Source organism: Phacochoerus africanus, chromosome 1 (assembly GCF_016906955.1).
Source record: "Phacochoerus africanus isolate WHEZ1 chromosome 1, ROS_Pafr_v1, whole genome shotgun sequence".
Classification (NCBI taxonomy): Eukaryota; Metazoa; Chordata; class Mammalia; order Artiodactyla; family Suidae; genus Phacochoerus; species Phacochoerus africanus.
Window position 1 is genome coordinate 216,678,549 of NC_062544.1, and position 21,554 is coordinate 216,700,102.

General features: G+C 46.2%; 1 protein-coding gene across 3 annotated transcripts in view; it reads right to left on the reverse strand.

The window, feature by feature from the left end:
- Positions 1–17,496, reverse strand: part of KALRN (kalirin RhoGEF kinase) — a 697,683-nt gene extending 680,187 nt beyond the window's left edge. For 2 of the 3 annotated variants that reach the window (XM_047790490.1, XM_047790482.1), the window contains exon 1: positions 17,024–17,496. In XM_047790490.1, the coding sequence (XP_047646446.1) occupies positions 17,024–17,096 (73 nt within the window). In that variant the 5' untranslated portion in view covers positions 17,097–17,496. The remainder of the gene's footprint in view (positions 1–17,023) is intronic. The other variant, XM_047790542.1, reaches the window with a different exon arrangement.
- Between the last annotated feature and the right edge of the window lie 4,058 nt (positions 17,497–21,554).

Genomic DNA, 21,554 nt, shown 5'->3' on the forward strand with positions numbered 1-21,554 from the left:
TATTTCAACTGATCTTATTTAATGCATCCTTTCTATAGAATACATGCTCGTGAAAACCTAGGCCAATGGTAAAGGAATTACCTTTGTTTGGAAAAGGCGAAAGTGACTGCAACTGGCCCTTTTAGGAGGCTGAGGGGACTCAGAAAGCAGATCCTACCTAGCAAGGCAAGAGGGACACCAGACCCAGTAGAGACCACTCATTCAAATGTGGGTCATATTCACCAGACAGACACATGGGCGTCAGCAGTGCAGCCTTGAATGAATGAACCTCCACCACCCATCACCCTCTGAAAGCTGGAGCTCCTTGAAGACAGACTGCACCATACCCCCCTCTGCACTACTGTGCCTGGGGTTGTGAGAAGTGCTCACTAAATGCTTTTGCTGGAGGAATCAACCACACCGCCCTCCTGCGTGCTTACATGCATACAAACACATGTATGCATGTAAATAGAAATCTCATGTAGATAGAAATCTCAACAAAGACAGTCTTAAAAGCCCCATTTATAAACCTGTTTTCCAAAAAATTATTTGTTTTGGGTTTGGGGGTTTTCATTGTGTTTTGTTTGGGGTTTTTTGTTTGTTTGTTTTTAGTGCCCAGATTTTTAAAGTTTTATTGAAGTGTAGTTGATTTACAATGTTGTGATCATATCTGTTAACTCAGCAAAGTGATTCAATTTTACATATACACATATCCTTTCTTTTTCAGATTCTTTTCCCATATAGATTATCACATAATATTGTGTAGAACTAGGGTAACACAGTTCTGTTTAAAATTATAATGTGTTTTTCTCTTTTGATGTCCTTACATATATTTAACCTCCCCCTTACTCTGTCAGAAGCATCTATGTGCCTCAGGGAAGTTTAAGATAGTTACAGTAGCAGGCAAAGAGAAAGCATCCCTGTTCAGCTGCTGACATCCTGGATAGGATTTGTTCAGTGCGCAGCTTGAATTCTCAAGTTCCCATTAACATATCAAGATCCCAACACGGTGAAGTGACTGTTGAGATCACTTTAACCAGAAGTAGAGTGTTCAAGATGCTGCACAAGTGAGACCCTTTCCTGGAGGTAAGGAGGGGAAGCCTACACCTCAAGCGTCAGGGGAATGTGGTGTCTAGGAGATCAGACACTAGGGCCTCGGCCTCCTCCTGTACATCACCTCAAGTCCCAGCCAGGGTTTGCAGTGAAGGAGGCAGCTTTAGAAAATAACATCCCAATGGGTGTGAACATACCTGAGAACCCTAGGGCCACTCCTATACAGCCTGCAGGCCTCCCGAACAATGCCTGCCACCCAGTCATACACCCTCAGTGATGGCATGGAGGTGGTGGGGTGAAAACACAGCACTCACCACATAGATATCTAGTTAAGTGAGCCAGGCCTAGAGGTTATCTTTTCATAGTTGGCACTGAGTGAGCCAGGGCTCTACACATTTTTTCATTCCCAGATGATGGCACTCAGAGGTGCCCAGAGAGCCAGGGACCAGGCAGAGGCCTCGGATCAGGACCAGGAGACTGCCACATGCAGGGACTCTGACCCCTACAGGCAAATAGTCAGGACATGAATATTAGCGCCAGGTCTCACCACAATACCCAGCAAGCAAGACAGGTCTTGCAAACACCAGTACAGGAAGCAGATCAGACAAGACCAGCCAGCATGAAGCAAAGACCAGGGGAATCCAACCATCCTGTCCTGGCTCCAAACACCCCTCTATCCCTGCCCCCACCACCATCACCACAAGTTCACAGGCACCCCTCTACACATCCAGACTCAGAGCAGTGGGAGAACAGGAGAAAATCCAAGTGAATGAAAAACTTACCTGAAAGAAACAGTCATCCAAATAGACTGACCCAGGGAAAAAAAAAGAAAAAAAAAAAAACACGTAATATACTATAAACTAGCCAACTTGGGATGGATGAATATCAGCTTCACACTGGAAAATTATAAAAGCTACATATTCGTTGCATGTCTGGGTGATAAGGATTGCACAACTGAGCTGCAGTGTCACCCATAAGAGAGAAGCCTCAGCCGCTCTGGGCAGTTAGATGTGCCACTCTTTCACTCTCACACACACATCTCTTTTCCAAAAGCAAATGGAACATATCATGAAACATTTCACTCCATCTCTAGTGCTGCCAATTTCCTACCAGACACAAAAAAATGTACAGTCCTCAGACGCAGAACGGCTGTCACTCCCATCTGAGTCCCCTAGCTCAGCTTTCAACCACACTCAAACCAAAGGAGACCCTGGAGAAAGGCAGCAGGCTCTTTTCCCTGAGTCAGCAATTTTGTTCATCCAAAGTCTTCTCCTTCTATTATCTCACTTTATCTCATACTACTCCTAGGAGGAATGGCAGGGCCTGTATGTTTACCTCCCTCTCCAGATGAGGAAAGACAGGTCCCATCTGTAAAAACAGATATTTTATCTGGCTTGGCCAAGTCACAGAGATAATTAGTGGTGGGCAGAATTGGAAACCAAGGTCTCCAAATCACATCCTTGGATTCTTCTGGCCAAACACAGACCACCACTTTTGCACGCACAACCTAAAGCATTTCCATACCTGTGGTATTGGAATTAACTTCCACTCAAGCCCATAAAACACATATGGCTTTTTTTTTTTTTTTTTTGGCTAATTGTGACTGTAAAGCTGGCTCCTAAGTCACTTAAAGGCACACAGCCAAAGAAGCCAAGAATGGCCTCTACCATTTATTTAAATGTCATTAATAAAGGCATCCATAAACATGGCACAGAAAGTCAGCCCACAGAGAACAGGGACTGGCTGTTCTCCCTCTCTCCTGAAGATAAAAGCAAAAGAAACATCCTGATCCTATGGTTGTCCCACAGTCATCTTTGAAAGGGATCAAATAATGGGTGACCCTTCTTGCTACTAATATTGGACAAAACAATGTCCCAGAATAAACACTGGACCACAGAAAAAAAAAAAAAAACCTAGGTATAAATGTCCATCATGGAGTTCTTCTTGCGGTGCAGTGGAAACAAACCCAACTAGTATCCATGAGGATGCGGGTTTGATCCCTGGCCTCACTCAATGGGTAGGGGATCCAGCATTGCCCATGAGCTGTGGCATAGGTTGCAGATGCAGCTCAGGTTCCACATTGCTGTGGCTGTGATGTAGGTTGGTAGCTATAGCTCCAATTTGACCCCTAGCCTGGGAACTCCCACATGCTGTAGGAGCAGACCTAAAAAGAAAAAAGAAAAAAAAAAAGACCATCATTAGGAGAATAGTTAAATAAAATATGGCACATTCACACAACAGAATGTAACACAACTCTTAAATGAGTTAGAGCATATATATTGACATGAAAAAATGTTCATGATTATAATGTGATAAAAACAAATTGCAGAATAACAGACATAGGATAATATTCTTTTTTGTTAAAATACGAAAGAGAGCTATGCATTTGTACAAACACACACTTGTCTATGTAACAGGTACATACATCTGTTGAATATATCTTAATATCAGGGAGGAGGAGGGAGAAAGAGCGTTCATTCACTTTTAACCATAGATCCTGTACTATTGTGTAATTTATTTCTTACAACATTAAGTGTCAATGTCTTTACCCCTCCAAACAATCAAAGGATCCTCTGTCTTCTTACGTTACCCTCATATAAATGTTAATTGGCTCATGAATGCATCACTTTGCTCAATGGATACATGTATACTGACACATCATACATTTAAACTGGGGGAAATGGCTTCATTTAGGAAAAAGCCTGGCCTCCCATTTGTTTTTCACCTTAATTCAATGATCAAAAAACAAACCTGAATCAAGGAAGAGACTACACACATAGGAAACGATCAGAGGAAATAGCTCAAATTAACAAACAGGGGTTATCTCTGGGTAATGGCATTGCAGTGGCTTTTCTATCCTTTATGCTTCATATTTTCCAAATGCTCTACAGTGAGCCAGCATTATTTTTAAAACAAAAAATAACTTTAGGATAAAAAAATAAATGTTGTATGACAGTACATAGAAAATCAAGTCTCTCTAAATGAAACACTGTTTACCACTTAAATTCTCTTTTAGTGTATAGACAATAAATATGTACTAAATGAATTCATGAATGAGTTCAATTCCCCATTCTGACTGACCTCCAATTAGCCATTTTTTCCTATATCAGTCTCTCCCCAACCCAACAAGACCATAAACTCTTCAGGGACAAGAACTATTTGTTACCCACCTTTAGCAACCCCCTTAGTATCCAGCATTATACTGGGCACAGAGCAGACACTCACTCAATATTGCTTAGTTGGTGCATTTGTAAGTTTAAACTTCCCCATGTGGGTTTTTCTGAAAGAAGAGTGCGTTTTTAGTTTTCCAGCGCTATGGAATATTTGTAAGCAAGTGATAAAAGAGGTCCCCTCTAATTAATCCAGAATAAACAAGAGTTGTTCACTCCATTTCACAGTAAATATTGATTTCAAAGGTCTTTTTAAGGTAGATTGCCTGTCCACAAAAAAAAAAAAAAAGATTCATTTCCTTAGCACAATGTTTCATTATAAAACTCCCAAATGACCCACACAGCAATAAACAGCTCTTTTTAAAAAATCAAGCCAACAAATACTAAACAAGCAGGTATTATCTGCAAGGCACTGAACTGGTTGTTGAGAAGAATACAGACAAGTCCAAAGCAAACCTGAGGAAACCAGACATGACCATTTTCCAAGACAGGGCTTCCACAAGGCCTTGGAGTCATCAACGTCCAGCAAGGTTCTGGAAAGATACTAGGGTAAAAACAAATCTAATGCATACATCATACTTGGACATCTCACCCAAGTCACCACCCAAGGACTCAAGAATCCTCTGTTTTCTCCTCTATGCCAAAGACTCCAGGGCTGAGCAAGATGCAGAAGTGTGCATACCTGGCCCACACTGGACTCCTGACAGACCAGTCTTTAATGCCATTCTCATTCATTCTCCAGAGCCTGGATCCTATCCATCTCCTTTCTTCGGAGGCTCTCAGTACCCTCGCAGTCCTTCAGATGACCTTGGCTCCCATTCACAGAGAAGACTGAGGTCAGTCTTAATTAAGAGCTGACCTGTACACATGACCTGGAAAACCACCTGGTCCTTTTCCATAGCCATAGAAGAATAAGTGCCCCCTCTATTTCAGATATAACCTTTTTGCCTGGGAATCGCATCCTTCCCTGACTTTTGAAGAAGGTAGTGCCCAACCTGGTACCCCACCACCACCACACACACCACTTTCTACCACGGTCTCCTCCTGTGATTTTTTTCAAACATACAAAGATTTTTCTCTCTTAAAAAAAAAATTCACTGGACCTGATAAGCTTTAAAAAATTTATTGAAGTATAATTTGCATTCATAAAATGCACATATTAAGTCTACAGCTCACTGAACGTTCACAAACAGATCACACTTACGATCAAGAAAGAGAAGACTACAAGTGCTCCCAAAATACTGTTTCAATTACCATTTTATTATTCTCCTTGGTTTTATTACCAAACCTCTTGAACAGTGGTGATCCATCTTCATTTTTACCACCTTCTCATCTACTTCAGTATAAGCATCCCCTCCTCAATGACTCCTCCCACACCCATACAGGTGAGGTGCTGACCTTTCCTCTTTATTCTCAATGTATAGCATGCAAGCTTCTTCATGGCACTTCTCATATTACATGACGATCGTTGTTCATGTGTCAGGCCACCCCTCTAGACTATTACCCACCGTGTGGGAAGGATGATTTCTAACTTGTTTGTATAGCCCCAGTGCCTGGCACTTGCAAGGTGCACAGCTGGTGTTTGACACCTGAATGAATGAATGCAAGAATGAATGAAGAGATCCACTCACTGAAATTTAGTGTTTGCTGAAACTGATCAATCTTTGTCCAGTTTACATCAAAAGTTATCATGATATTTAGCTGTCAAAACTCAGTGGTTAGGATCATGAAGAATGACTAGAAAATTACAGTGTTCCAATAGTTGGTTAAGCATTCACTTTATATAAAAGTAATTGAACCTGTTATGTGCCAATGGACTGTGGTACAGAGAAGAGACACCTTCTTCACCTACCTCACAAGATAAAGCCGTGACACCACTCCCAGTGGCCCTCTGTCCTTCCATGGTCACACGGCCAATGTGGAGTCCTGCCAATCTTTCCCTCTAACTGCTCCTGAGGTGCTCCTCCCTCTTCCTGCAATCTCCTTCCCAGGATGGTAAGAAGTCAGAGACAGGAATCCCCCATGAGCCCCAGACCCCTCCCCCCAGCCCCCTTTTGTCACATCCAATTAACCATCTGCCAGTCTCCTGGGTCTCCCTCTAGGCCCACTGTCCAGCTGCCAACTGAACACTGTGTTTCCCCACCCCCATTCCTCAGAGATGCCCATTGTCCCTGGGCTGCAGAGTAAGAGTGTAAAAAGGTTGGAGTGGGGGGGTAGCCACATTTCCAGTCCCTGCCTGCCAAGCCCTGGAATAACTGCAACTGCAAGCTTAAAAAATCACAGCCTTACTGATCTATGCAGAAGGAAGGAAGGAAGGGAGGGAGGGAGGAGGGAAAAGAATATTACAGAGGAGGGGAGAGAAGGAAGGAAGCTATTGAAGCATAATTTTTATGATTTAGAAAATCTAACTAGTAATATAATTATATATGTGTAATATAGTTATACTAGTAATAGAATATATAGTATATTCTATTACTAGTAGCATAATCCAATTTCTATCACTATGTACCATATGAATGTAACTATCACGATACACATCTACCCACGTTGAGCAATCCTGACAGGTAAGGGTTTTTTTACCCATTTTACACATGAGGAAACTGAAGCTCAAAGAGGCTGTACCTTGAACAAGGCCACATAGCTAGTAAGTTCCTGTTCTAAGACCGATTTTGGAACCTTCCACACCTAAGGAAACTCCCACCTCCTCCTACTCTAGGATATATATAAAGCCAGTCCCCCATAGCCCAACCTTTGGTAATAGCAGCCCCTGGATTCCTGCTCCCCATCCCCCTAGAGGGCCACATAAGATGCCTCACTTGATGACAATTCTTGGGTTTGTCCCTAAAGTGAGAGCTGAAAAGGGTGCTTTGGGGCCAAAGGAATGGGTGTGCTTATTGCCATTTTCCCTCTGGTGTGAAGGGTTCCTCTTCAAGGAAAAAAATGGGCAAAAGGCTCTTCCATGACCCCAGCTCTACTTCCTCTTTCTTCCAAAACCTCTAGAGGCATTAAGGAAACTGAAAATTCAAGAGCAGGTCTGTCCCTGCCAGAGACAACACCCGACGGCCAGGCATGGGCTGGTCCTTAGGAGGCTGCCCCAACACCTCCCTGCCTGCTGAAGTCCTCCTCCTTCTGTCCTCTCCTCATTCACCCTCCATTCGCCCCAGCCTCCAAGTTGCCTTTCTGACTCATGCTCTGTAGGAAGTGAGTCTGCAGACCTGCTATAGCCTGGAGCAGATCCCACCTCAGCCTGTAAAAGGAAGCCACCAGCACTTCTATAAGGCCTGCTATTTTAGGGTCTCCCAGCCTTGTTTCTTATTTCTCTGCCCAAGAAGCCCTCTAGAGCCACACCCGCCCAGCTCACAGCTGCCCTCGACTTACACTTCCCTCCCCAAGCGCAGCACCAGGAGCCCCTGAGTCTCCAAGCCACCAATGCTCTCTACTGGGGCAAATGACCAAGCACATGGTGCCCTCAGCAGAGCTCCTGGCCAGCCTGCTCCGTTACTGAGGTAGGTCTGCCTTCCCCCAGTCTCCTCCTGTGGCCCAAGGCTCACCCCACAGCTAACCTTGAGAGCCACCCCTACAGGCTCACCCAGGATCTTCTTTCTTCAATTGCTCCTCTTTTTCTGAATATTCATTCCCTTCCCCAAGCCTGCCTTCTCCCTCCTCCCCACCCTTAGGTACACACATATCCTCCCCTACCTAAAAAAAGCCTCCCCTCAACTCTGCTCCCCATCTCCAGCTACCTTACTATTTTTAACCTTCCCTTCACAGCCAAACCTTTGCAAAGAGTCATCTATATGCACTCCCACCACTTCCTCCCCATCCACTTACTCCCCACTCCCCTTGAAATTTGAATTCCACCTCCCATACACAAGCGAAACTGTTATTTCAAAGGTTACCAGTGATCTCTCAATTTTCAGAAGCCAGGGAGGGGGTTCTCTCAGGCACCTCTCCCTCGGCCTCTCTGCAGCTTCAGACCCCATTGAAGACCTGACTGATCCCAAGCCCTGCTCTCCCCTGGTTCTCTTCTAGCCCTTCACTTGGGTCTGCAGCTCTGTCCTTGGACCTCTGCCCTTAAGTCTGTACATGCTTTTCATTTATTATCTCATCTATTCTGATAGGTCCAGCCACAACTTCTTACAGATATCTCCCAAATCTGTATTTCCGTCTCTGGCCTCCCTCCAAAGCTCCAGACTCCCTCCACTATCCGCCTACTGAATCAACACCTCCCTAAGATATTTCACTGACACCTGAAAAGCAACATGTCCCAAAGTAAATTCTTGAATCCTCCCTCTCCTCCTACCTCCCACAGCTGATCCTCCTTTTCCTTAACTCTTGGTTTTCATTTAGGGTTCTTCCATCCTCCCCAGTCACCCAGGCTCTGAGCTTGGGAGTTACCTTTGAGCCCCACCTCATCCCTGACATCTCTCCATCCAAGCTGTCAAGTCCTATAGACTTTACAACCTTGATCTCCTGCACATCCATCCACTCCTCCCCATTTTCACTGTGGCAGCTCAAGTTCAGACCCTCCCAGCCTATCACAGTGGTCTCCCAATCCAGCCCTGGCCAGCAGTTCCTCCCCCATTCCAAAAGACTCTCTGCAGGGCTGCCAGATTTATTGTTCTGATCATGTCGCTACCCCATTCAGGAACTTCTAGTGGCTCCTGAAAGCCACCTGCACAAAGACCAAACTCCTTGGCCTGCCACACAAAGCCCTTTTTTATCTAGGAGTCCAGTAAATGATAAATGAAGCAGTCAATCAACTTGGTCCCCACATCCTTCTGAGTTTTATCTCCCATTGATCCTCCACCTGAATCTTCTGAGTCACATAAACTAGACCACTTACTGCCTCCAACATGCCATGGATGGTCATACCTTTTTCTAACACTGTTCCAGCACCTCTGTCTTCCCCAACCAAATCCAAGCCATCCTTCCAGTCCCAGCTTGAGAAGAAACTACTTCCTTGAGAACAGAGTTCATTTGCCACTTTTCACACACACCTCTACTTGCTTATCCCTTGTATATGTGTTTTCTAGCTAATGTCCAGTTCCCTTCTGACAATGGCATGGGACAGAGGGGGAGGATACAAAGCTAATTCCCCAACAGTTTCTTCTTTACTTCCCTGAATTAATCCTCCCAGCTAATTTTTTGTGTTTCCTCACTCCTTAGCAGACATGATTTCAAGCATGAAATCATGAGGCTGTCAATCATTTCCTAGTTGTTTTGCTGCCCGTCATTCACACTCAAAGGAGTAGCAAGAGGAGTCTGAACTGCGTGCAGATGGAGAAGGAGCAGGAAGGGACTGATTCACTGCACCCACCTGAGGCTCAGCGGAAGCAAGAACCCCATTCTCAGCAGGCTCTCCAGATGGCAAAGGGCCTGAGGGGCTGGCATTTTCACACTTTTGTGGAGGAAAGAATAGGAGTGCCCCGATCTGTTATAAGGAGGATGCCCCATCCAGCCCCCTTGGAAAAACCAAATTAGGAAGGATTGGAAAAGGTCCCATGGAGGTCAAATTAAATAAAATAATACTTGTCAGAAGAGGTACTTAGAGTAATAGAATGTTCAATTTGGAAGGAACTATCTACATATGTTTGGCTAGAATTGTACAACTTAAAAAGACCTTTCACATACTGTACCTTGTTGGACGCTCTAAACAGCTCTATGTGGGAACCAGGGGAGGCTGGGGAGATGGCATTACCCTCAGCTTACACAGATGTTACTCACTCACCCAAGTTGTCAGATAAGTAGAGAGCAAAGGGGAGGGTTCACTTCCTGCTCTCTTGCCTGAACTTCTCAGCCTCTTTCACTGGCTTTTTCTCCCTTTCCCACCCCTTAAATTCAAGTGCTCCCTGAGGAGGGGTATAGTAATTATATTCATTTCCCTTTCTGCTCTATATTCTTTCCTGCAATGATTTTATACACTCCCAGAGCACAGTACATGGCTGCACTAGGCACTCGATAAATGTCTGTCAAACAAAGGACGAAATGAATGAATGAAAAAGAGCAGAGGACCAAACTCTAGCCTTCTGATTCCACTCAGGCCTCTGCATGCTCTCAGCACCCTCTCCCACCCATGTCAAAAGCTCAGCACTGTACCGCTTCCGGAGACTCCCTTAGCCTCTGTGCCATCATGGTCACTTAATACGGAAACAGCAGGAACAGCTAGGATTTCTTGTGCTCCTAAAGAGTGTCAGAAACCACTAGCTGCTTTTTACACATGTTTTTCCTATTTAATCTTCTCAGCCTATGAAACAAACATTCTTGGTCTCATTTTCAGAAGACTGAGGATGACTGAGATTAAATAATTTGCCCAAGCTTCTGCCCCTGGTTAGTACTAAGCCTATCTGATCCAAAGCCTGTGATCGTCTGCTCTCTCAGGGTTTCTCAGCCTCAGCACCACTAACATTTGGGGGCTTTACTGTCCTGTGCACTGTAAGATGTTTAGCAGCACCCCAGACCTCTACCCACTAGATGCCAGTAGCAACTCCACTCCCTGAGTTATGACAACACCTCCAAAAATGTTACCAAATGTTTTCTGGAGGACATACTGCCTCCAGTTGAGAACCACTAGACTATAACATATCACTTACCTCTAGAAGTAAACTACCAAGTTCCAGAACCAGAAAGAACCAGTAAAATGTTCATTCTACAACATCTAAAAAGGACCCCTAGTTCACCTGTTCTAATCTTTCCTTGATCTCGACAGTCCGGAAGGTTCTTTTAACTTTTCACCTAATTTATTTCTGTAGCTTCAGTTTATTCCAACACCACTTCCAACCCCCAAAGGATTATCAAATACAAATGGACAGAATGTGCCAATAATTGAGTTATTGATGATTGGCAGCACAAAGATAAAGCTGAGCCTCCCAAATCTGGAGATGTGCCTAGATGTCATTGACATGTTATAAAATATATTAATGTAGAAACAGCCTATATAAATACAATATTAGAAGTATGAACCACATTCCCTCTTCAGAAAAACAAAGTCCTCTCAATACTCCCCCAGAAGTTCCTGGAAAATGGTGTCGCCAAAAACCCAAATCATGACGGGTAGAAGTAGAGGAGAATCAGGAAGGAATGGTAAACATTGAATTAGGCATCATATTTACATTCTGGAGCATCAAACACAACATCTAAAAGAGATGTTTTCCTTTGCTGCAAAGAGAGTCCAGGAGGTCAGAGACTCATCCCTGTTTAGGTGCCTGGCAATGCTCAGGCAGGGTAGTGATATTTACTCAAAAAACTGCACACAAACATAGGCTATTTTTCCAAAATCTCCCTCCCCTACAATCTGGACCTCACAATGTCCAGTTCCATGTTTGGGTTGGATGGGTTTATTATCTGAAAGAAAAGTTTAAAGAATCATACAATAACTATCAATATATCGGAGTTCCCGTCGTGGCACAGTGGTTAATGAATCCGACTAGGAACCATAAGGTTGTGGGTTTGATCCCTGGCCTTGTTCAATGGGTTAAGGATCCAGCGTTGCCGTGAGCTGTGGTGTAGGTCGCAGACGCAGCTTGGATCCAGTACTGCTGTGGCTCTGGGGTAGGCCAGCGGCTACAGCTCCGATGAGACCCCTAGCCTGGGAACCTCCATGTGCCACGGGAGTGGCCCAAGAAATGGCAAAAACACCAAAAAGATAAATAAATAAATATCAATATATCACCACCTAGATTCAGAGATGCTTATATTTTGCCAAGTTTGCTTTATCTCTGTTGCGGGGGGATAGTTTGTTTTGGTTTGGTTTTGATGAATCACAAACTTTTTCAAAGATCGTTCAAAGAACACATCACTTCCCTCCCTGAGTTATGACAGTGTATGAAAAGGCTAAAAACCAATACAATACCTCTGATGAAGTGAGAAAATGAGTACAGACAAGTAAAGTGTTTTAGGAATTCGGAGGAGAGTTGGTCTTTGGGAGCTGTGAAAGCTTCCAGAAGCATATAGGACTCAAGAATGAGTTGCATTTGTAGAGTGGGGGTGAAGGGGTGGATGATTGAAAGCACCCTTGGATGGTGAGAAGAGCAGCCTGGCTGGTGCTGAGCTGTGAGGGAGGGACTTGACCCTGAAGGTACAATGGAGTTCATAAATAAGGTTTGATGAAAGTAGTGCAACCTACTTTAGAAGTCCAGTTTGGAGTGGAGGTGAGAGAGCAAATCCCCAGAGCCAAGAATTAATTCTGCTAACAGAGTCCATGGGTGCCAGAATGGGTGTCCTGGCCTAGGACATTGGCCCTGAGGGTGAATAGTATGGGCTAACTATGAAAGACGATTCAATAGAGTTTGTTAGAAGAAAGAGGTTCCTCAAAGATAATACCAAGTTTTTAAACATCATGACTAAGAGAGGGAAGATGCCACCTACGGAATTAAGGAAGATAAGAGGAGAAGCTAACTTAGGGAGTCGGAAAGACAGAGTTGAGGTTTGAGGCCGACCAAAGTCCAAGTAACAGTAAACACTCCAGCTGAAAATGTCTGGACTCACAGGACCAAAGCACAACAGAAGGACAGAGGTAGAAGATATTTCCACATGAATCTCCTTAAATTTATCCTCTGAATTTTTTTCCTTTGAGTCTTAAAGAAAGAGGTTTCTCCTCTGCTCACCAAAGCCAAGCTCCTACTTTTGTTAGGGAACCTCCTCTTGTCTCGCCTCTTCAGTATCTAAATCAACAACCAATCTGCCATCTTCTCTTCTCCCTGCCCACAAACTCCTTCCTTCTACATCCAAACCTGTTCCCTCTTAACAAAAAAAAACAAACAAAAAAAATGAAAACTCCTTTTCTCATCCCCCCTGACTAGCACCCAAACTCTTTTCCTTTCAGCAGTCAACTCTGCAAGTAACTGATTCCTACCCACCACCCCTATCCTGAATGCCTCCTCTAAAACTGTGCTCCCAAGAGCTCACAGTGGCCTTCTTTTTATCACATCCAGTGACACTTAGCAGTGTTCCTCTTGTTTAACCTATCTGCAGCCTGTCATCACATGAGAACTCACACTGACTCCCTGGGGTCTCCAGGATCAAGTATCCTTTGCTGCGACTTCCTAAATAAGAGTTTCTCCCCCAAATTCTAACTTTAGCCCTCTCCTCTTTCCTGCACCCCCTCCCTCTGAGAACTGATGCATTCACAAGCTTTAGCAGAAGGCTTCCTCGCCCACACCACCAGCCCTAACACCCTGCCGGTGCTCCTGTCAAGGGTCGCATGTCTCCCACAAAACAACTCCACCTGGATGTTCCTCAGTCACCTTTAATTCTCCATGTCCAAAGCTAATAGCATTCTCTGCCCTGCAAAACCAGGTCCTGTCCTTAATTAGAGCATGTCGGTTAGGACATGGTTGGTCCTCTGTGCTTTCAACCCAGCTACTCCCATTTTCTTGTGGGCTTAATTTTCTCTCCCCCTATGACTAGTTTGTCAACTTCCCACACTGCTGCCTTTGAAAATGTCTCAGAGTAGTCTATGACTCCCCATCCTTTCTGCCACCAACCCTCCCCCTCAGTTCCAGATCACTTTTGCATCTCCCTGGGTTCTTTCTCTTGCTTCTCCACTTCATCAATCACATGGGCCCCAGATTAACCTTTCCAAATAACACTTTCTTCAGGATGTGCCCTTGCTCAAGAAGCTAACGTGACTCCCTACCCACCCCAAATCAAATCTAAACCCCTCTCTTGGGCTTCCAAGACCCTCCCTATCTGGCCTTGCTCTACTTAACCCTGTTTCCCATTCCTCCTTACTCTACAATTTCCACTAAATACTGGTCCTCCAGGGATCCTCAAGGTCAATGCCTCAACCACCCCCCACCGCCTGTCGCCACTGAGTTTTGCCCATGTGTCTCTTCCCACCCTCCTTCTCCCCTTCAAGGGCTACCCTCAGTTCCACTCCTCTGTTGTTCTGCCAACTTTTTCTTATAGCACCATAATGTTCAGCAATTAATTAATCTCTAATTGAGCAGTAATTGTCAATCTGCTTTTAAAAGCTCTTCGAGGGTAGAGCCACTTTGAATATTTCTTTTGTATCCCACAGCACCCTGGACAGCAGAAGGCTCCTAGTAGGAAAAGTCCTTGCTGGTTTCTTTTCCAATTGATTTCTGTTCCCAGTTCTGAGTTTCCATATTTCTTCTCCTCTGCCTCATAACAATGATCAATAAAATTACTATAATGCACTTTCCCAGGCTTGGACCAGAGAATTCCCAGAAAGATGATATAGAATCCAGCAGTCTATAAGAATAGCAATTTTGGCTCTGGGGGTGTGTGTGTGTGTGTGTGTGTGTGTGTGTGTGTGTTTGTCTGTCTCTCCATATGCCTTCAGGGAAGTAAGGTTTAGGGAATCTATATTGGTCAGTGGTCAAAAGAACTGAAACACTAAAAACAGGAAAAGGACAAGTGAGAAACCAAAATGACAGAATTATTTGAAACATGCCTTATTAAAGACACAGTACACCAGAGTTCTGACAAAGCAATTGCCAGTCTGGCTTTTGTGCATGCAAAATTTTCCACCAGAAAGTAGGGGGTAAACTGGACACTAGGGACTTTGAAAATGTGTTTTAATCTTTCTCAGTTGTTCAAATAAATAAATTTATAATCTGTCCAGCTTACCAGGTGTAGTGCTATTGTTCATAAAGATGGAGAATCAGAAGAGAGACAGTTAAGAAATATGGCCTTTTTTAGGCTTAAGAATCCCCAAAAAGAGCCCAGGCTAGAGACTGAAAGGGGGTAAGATCAGGAAGCAGAGCACAGAGGGCCATTCAGGGTGGGCAGAGATCTTAGACTCTACCACCTGCAGTCTGCACCCCCTCTTACAACTTGTTCCAGGTCACTGGCCATTTCCAGCATTATGCATTGACCTTCTCTGATTCTAAGTGCCCCCACCTAGCCCCCACCTCACCAAGTTTCAGGAGGAGGAAGGAGAATATCCCCAACATGATTCCACAGGAGACAGACTCAGTCTGCTATTTACTCTGTGATTTGAGCTAGGGCTAGACAATGTAAGCCCCATGTTGTGTTTTTGAAAGGCCCTGGGAAAAGTAACACATTGGACCATTATAGGCCATTAACACCATTAACACTGTGTGAATTCATTTGTCAGAAATTAGCAAGTCTCCGGAAACTGGAATCTGCTCCAAGGGCCTGGGACAGAGAATGGACAGGAACTCCTGTTTGGATGGTAGGAAAGGGGAAGGAGGAGTGGATGCCAAAAGATGAAAGCCAATCCAGAAAGGGAAGGTGGGAAAGCTCACACATCAAGAGTTTTCCCCACAGCTAAGAAAAGACAGACTTTTGTGCCAGATGGGAAGCAAGGGGTAGGGATGGGGGGGGAGGGGTTCACGAAAGAAATCCTGGTGAATGTTTCCAGGTATCACTTAGCCCCAGAACCTCTCCCCTAGATTATAAACTAAGGTTATAAACTAAGGTCAAGCACCTTTTTAGAATCTGTGCTTTGGTTCCTGGGCAGTGTGGGGGGGGGGGGAGGTGTATATTATCCCTGGGAAGCAGGGTAGATAACAGGGGCTCCCTCTACATTCTCCCAGCCCTGGCATCAATTCCTGTCTTCCAGCTCTTTCCTTTTCAGACCAACTAGAAAATGAACATATGGGCCGACCAAGTCTTGACTTCTAAAATCATGAGTCTCCCCAACAAAGCACCCCACCCCTTCCCTCAGATGACCTCCAGGGCAAGGCAATGAGGTTAGGAAACAGATGGGTGTGCAGGGAGTCTTCAGAGCTAACCTGATCCTTGACCCCACTAGTTCACCGTCCTCTAATCCAATTTACAGAGAGAGGGGCAGATGCCCAGGGTCCTTATAACTTACTGGACTCTTTGGGACAAAGATTCTACACAAAATGGTTCCAGACATGGAAGATGGGGTGCTCTACCTCCCTGAGTTGGTGGAAGCTACAGGTAAAGAGGAGATGGAGAAGCCCTGGTCAGCAGAGAAACGTGGCCACAGGTGGTAGGAAAAAAGGGTGGTCGGCGTCTTTTCTGGGAAAGGGACTGTGTAGCCAAAGAACATGGGTAGCCACAGAGCCGGGGGCTGGGAGGTGGCAGGGGCCGCAAACAGCCAGAAGGCAGATGGGGGCGGGGGGTGTTACGTACCAGAGGCGAGCAAAGATTCAGTGGGTGTGTATGAGGGGGACGCTAACTCACACTTCCAGGAATGAGTGATTCTTATGAAAAGCTCGTCCGTTTCCAGAACTGGAGAAGAGAAGGACAAGGAGGAGGTCCCAGGCGCCCACCGCCCTCCCAGCCGGGTCTGCCTCTCAAGTCTGAGATGCTGGCCCCGCACGCACCAGGCACGACCGTCCTCGGTCCGCCCCGCTCCAGACTGTCAGTCTGCAGCCTGCCTGACTCCCGGTCCCCAGTGACCCCTCTTTGCACATCAGGGGCCACCGGCCAGAGAAGGGGTGCGGGCGCAGGGCGGCCGGAGGGGGCCCGGCTGACAGGCGCTGGGGGGAGGGGGAAGCCCAGGGAGGGGCCGGGGGACGCCGGTAGCGGGAGCGGCGCGCTGCAAAGTGATCCAACATCGCCCCATCCCCGCGCTCCGGCAGAAGGCGGCCCGAGGGGACCGCCTCCCGCCTCCCCAACACAGACTCGCGCAAGTGGGGTGAACGCCGAGGGGCGCCGAGCTCCCAGCCCCCACCCCTCCCCAAAACGCAACCAGCATTGCCATAACAACAAGAATCTGGGCAACTCCAGCCCCGACGACGAGAGGGACTGCCCCCCAACACGCACACCCCAGCAACAGCCCTGCTTCCCCAAACTTGTCCGAGACACCGCGTCCTGGGCAGCAGCCCCCTCCCCGGTTCCCCGCGCCCTGCCCAGCTTACCTGTCCGGAAAAAGGCGTCCACGTCCGAGTCGGCGGCTCCTCCTTCCTCCGCTGCCCCCTCCGGGGGGTTCATGACTGGGGGAGGGCGTCCGCGGGCAGCCGGCGGCTGGCGAAGCCTGGGGCCGAGGGCTGCTCGGCGCCCTGTGGGCGGAGGGCGCGGGGCGCAGCGGCCACGGCCGCAGACCCGGCGGACACCGGGCTTCGAGGGCGGGCGGCCGGGGCGGCGAGGCTGGGGCAGAGGACGCCGAGGCTCCCTCAAGCGGAGGCGCGCGGCGGGCTGGGGGCGCCTGCTGCCGGCTCCCCCATGGTCCCCCTTCCCTGGGGGCGCTGGCCGCCTGCGGTCTGGCCCGAGCCGGGGTCCCGGCTGCCTGGACGCCCGCTCTCCCCCAGCAGCGGCAGCTGGCTCTCCTCCTCGCCCGTCTGCCTGTCTCTATTGTTCAGCCCTGCTCGGCTCTCCTCTTTATTTTTCCTCCTCCCTCCCACCCTCCTTGTCTCTCTACCTCCTCCCTCCCTCGCTCGCTCGCCCGCTCGCTCGGTCTCCCTCCCTCGCTCGCTCTCTGGCTCCCCCTCTGGCTCCCTCAGCCGCCGCCGCCGCCGCCGCCGCCGCCTAGCAGCTCCTCCCCCGGCTCCCGCTCCTCCGTCCCGGCCAACAATGACCCGGGTAGCGCCGAGCTCAACCGAAGCTCCGGCCCGGCCGGGGGCTCGCCGCGGGCCCCCGGCGGCGCGGACGCCTCCCTTCCCCGCTGCCCCGCGCCGGCCTCTCCGGGAGCCAAGCCCGGGCCCCGAGCTATTGTTTGCAGCTGTGCTAGGCCGGCTTCCTGAGCCCCGCAGGAAAAGCCCCGGCGAAGGAGGTGGCCGGGGAGGGGGCGGGGCCGCCGGGCGAGTCCCGGGCCGCCAGGCGCACGCCCCGCTCGCCCAGGGGGCTCTGCCGCCCAGCCGCGCGCGCTCAGCCTCGCCCCTCTCGCCGTCCGCGCTCCCGGCCCAGAGGCCGCCTTCTCCGCCCCACCCCGCTCCCAGGTGTGTGAGGGGCCTCCCGAGCTGCCTGTCCCCCAAGCCGGACTGATCTGTCCCTAGAGGCTGGACTTTTTCCTTCTCCTTCCTGACAAGCTCTCTCCTGTCTCCTTCCCTTCCTGAGCATTTCGCATTTTCTTCAACTCTTTTTTAGCGTTTCTCTTCCTTTCCCCCCTTTTCAGCGCCCCTCTGAACATCTCTGCCTGTCTCTGTGACTCTTTGTCCACTTCATTCCTCTTGCGATGTGTCCCTGCCTATCTTCCCCTCCTCCGTGACTCTCTTCTGTCTCTCATTTGTCTCTGTCCTGCCTAGGTACTTGGCCCGTATCTCAGCGCTCCTCTTGGACAGCTGTCAAAACTCCCTAATCCCCGGGGCCTTCTCTGTTTTGTTCTTCTCCCTCATGTGAATGGAGAGATCCAGTTGGCCAGGAGAAAGGAGGTGTTACAGCAAGCTGAATTTCGATTAAAGTGGGGAAAGGGGGCCGAGGTGGGGTGGGGGTGGATAGGGAAGACGGCTAAAAAGAAAGCAGATGCTGTATGGGGTAATTAATGCAGTGATTGTATTGTGCCAATTGGTTTTTAAGCAATAATTAAACAATAATTAGCCAGTATTCTGTTTATAGTCCTAGTGACTGCAGAGCCTACAAAACAGGCTCTTTAGACCTGAGTACTTAATGTGGTATGTTGGGGGCTATTGCTGCTGCCTCATCCAGACAGATGGAGAGGCGGTGGCCTGACCTAATGTGTTAAAACACTCCTAATAAGAAAGCCAGGTCCTAGTATAATGTTGATGGCTCGCTGCCCACCAGCCGGGAACTCCTGGATCTGTTTGTCTCTGGGAACCTACTTGGTTCCACTTCTCTCCAGGTCAAAGCACCTGGGACCTTTCCAGATCTATCAACTGGGTCACTCAGCAAATACGATGAATTAAATAAGTTTTTAGTGAACGCTTTCTGGTCCCCTGGACTCCTTGCTTTCTTTACTGAATGTCACAATTTTTTTTTCACTAATTAAAAAAGTAAGTATGGCTGCCTGTCTTCAATCTTGACTACATCTATCAGACCCCGTTTCTTTAAAATTATTTTATTTTTTAATTTTTTTTGGACACACTTGCAGCATGCAGAAGTTCCTGGGCCAGGGATGGAACCTGAGCCATAGCAGTGATAATGCCAGATCCTCAACTGGTAGGCCACCAGGGAACTCCTTAAAAATTATTAATAGTGACTCTGACATCACAAGTTTACTGCCACAAGTTCTAATTCATCTTGCCCTGATATCTTGAACTTCCTTACAGCAGCCAGATGTCCCTTACTTACCACCTTCTCTGATAATGAAAGTACTTCTCGTTTGTCTTTTCTAAATGCTGCCTTCCCCTTAATCCTCTGCCTAAACCCTGGCCTGCATTCCCACACCTGCACAGGATTGCTGAGCTGCTATTAATTGCTACCATCGTGCAGATAGAGAACCAGAGGTCTGGTAGAGCATTAGCTCATCCCAAATTCAGAAGAAACATTAAATGTTTAGAGAAAGGTTCATATCAAGTTCTCAGTAGATGTGGACCAGAATGGGGGAAAACTTTATGTAATGACACAGACTTTTTGAGAGGAAATTTGGTAATTTATATTAAGATTTTAAATGTTCAAAGCTATATTAATATCAGACAACAAAGATTTCAGAGCAAAGACTCTTACCAGAGATAAACAGGGACATTTCAATTTATCAACTGAATATAACACTCTTAAAAGGTTTTGCATCTAAGAGAGTTTCAAAATATATGAAGCAAAACTGGACAAAGCAAAGAAATAGACAAATTCATAATTATACTCAGAGATTTTAACATCTGTCTCACTCAATAATTGATAAGGAAACAGATCATCAGTATGAATGTAGAAGACTTGAACAATGCTATCAACCAACTTAACCAACATTTATATAATTCTTCGCTTAACAACAACAAATATACATTTTTTTCAAGTGCACCAGTATCCAGTTAGCACAAGATGAACTACATGCTAAACCATAAAACAAGTTTTGATAAATGTAAGAGGATAAATATCATGCAAAGTGATATGCAAATTAATTACACCTCAGTTTTTTTTTTAAATCATACAATGTTCTCTGAGCAGGATGAATTAAATTAGAAATCAAAACAGGAATTCCCATTGTGGCTCAGTGGTAATGAACCCAACTAGTATCCATGAGGACGTGGGTTCCATCCCTGGCCCCGCTCAGTGGGTTAAGGACCCAGCATGGCTTTGAGCTATAGTGTAGGTCACAGACATGGTTCAGATTTGCAGTTTTGCAGTGGCTGTGGCGTAGGCTTGCAGCTGCAGCTCTGATTAGACCCCTAGCCTGGGAACATCTACATGCCATGGGTGAGGACTTAAAAAGACGAAAGAAAGAAAGAAAGAAAGAAAGAAAGAAAGAAAGAAAGAAAGAAAGAAAGAAAGAAAGAAAGAAAGAAAGAAAGAAAGAAAGAAAGAAAGAAAGAAAGAGAAAGAAAGAAAGAAAGAAAGAAAGAAGGAAAGAAAGGTGGGAGGGAAGAAAGGTGGGAGGGAAGAAAGGAAAGAAAGGTGGGAGGGAAGGAAGGAAGGAAGAAAATATGAAAAGTCCCCCAAATATTTGAAAACTAAATAAATACTTCTAAATAACCTATGATAAACTAGGAACTCGAAGAGGATATTAGAAAAAAATTTTAAGTGTTTAAAAATGAAAACACAGAGTTCCCATTGTGGTGCAGCAGAAATGAATCCAACTAGTAACCATGAGGTTACAGGTTCAATCCCTGGCCTTGCTCAGTAGGTTAAGGACCACGTGTTGCTGTGAGCTGTGATGTAGGTCGAAGATGCATCTTGGATCCCGTGTTGCTATGGCTATGGCATAGGCTGGCAGCTGTAGCTCCAGAAGCTTTAGCTCCAGTTGGACCCCTAGCTGGCAACTTCCATAGGGTGCAGCCCTAAAAACAACAACCACAAAAAAGAAAGCACATCATATAAAAAAATCTAAGGAATAGAGCCAAAACAGTACTTATAGGGAAATTTCTAGTACTAAAATACTTATTTTGAAAAGTCTCAAATCAGTGGTCTCTGGTTCTACCTTTAGAGCAAATGAAATCCAAAGCAGAAGAATAGAAAGTTTAAAAGATTAGAACAGAAAGCAATAAAATAGGTAATGGAAAAACTGAAGGGAAAAACCAATGAAACTAAAAGTGAGTTATTTGACAAGACTGATAAAATTGATAAAGCTCTAGCCAGATTGCAATAAGGAAACAGAGAGAAGACTTAAATTAGTATTAGCAGAAATAAGAGAAATGACATCACTATAGAGTATAGATAGGCAAAAAGAATAGTAAGAAAATATTGTGAACAATGTTCTGCCAACAAATTTGACAACTTACATAAAATGAACAAATTCCTTGAAAGATACAAACTACTAAAGCTCAAAAGGAAATAACTTAAATAGCCATATATCAATTAAATAAATTAAATGTATAGCTTAAAACTTCCCACAAGGAAAACTTG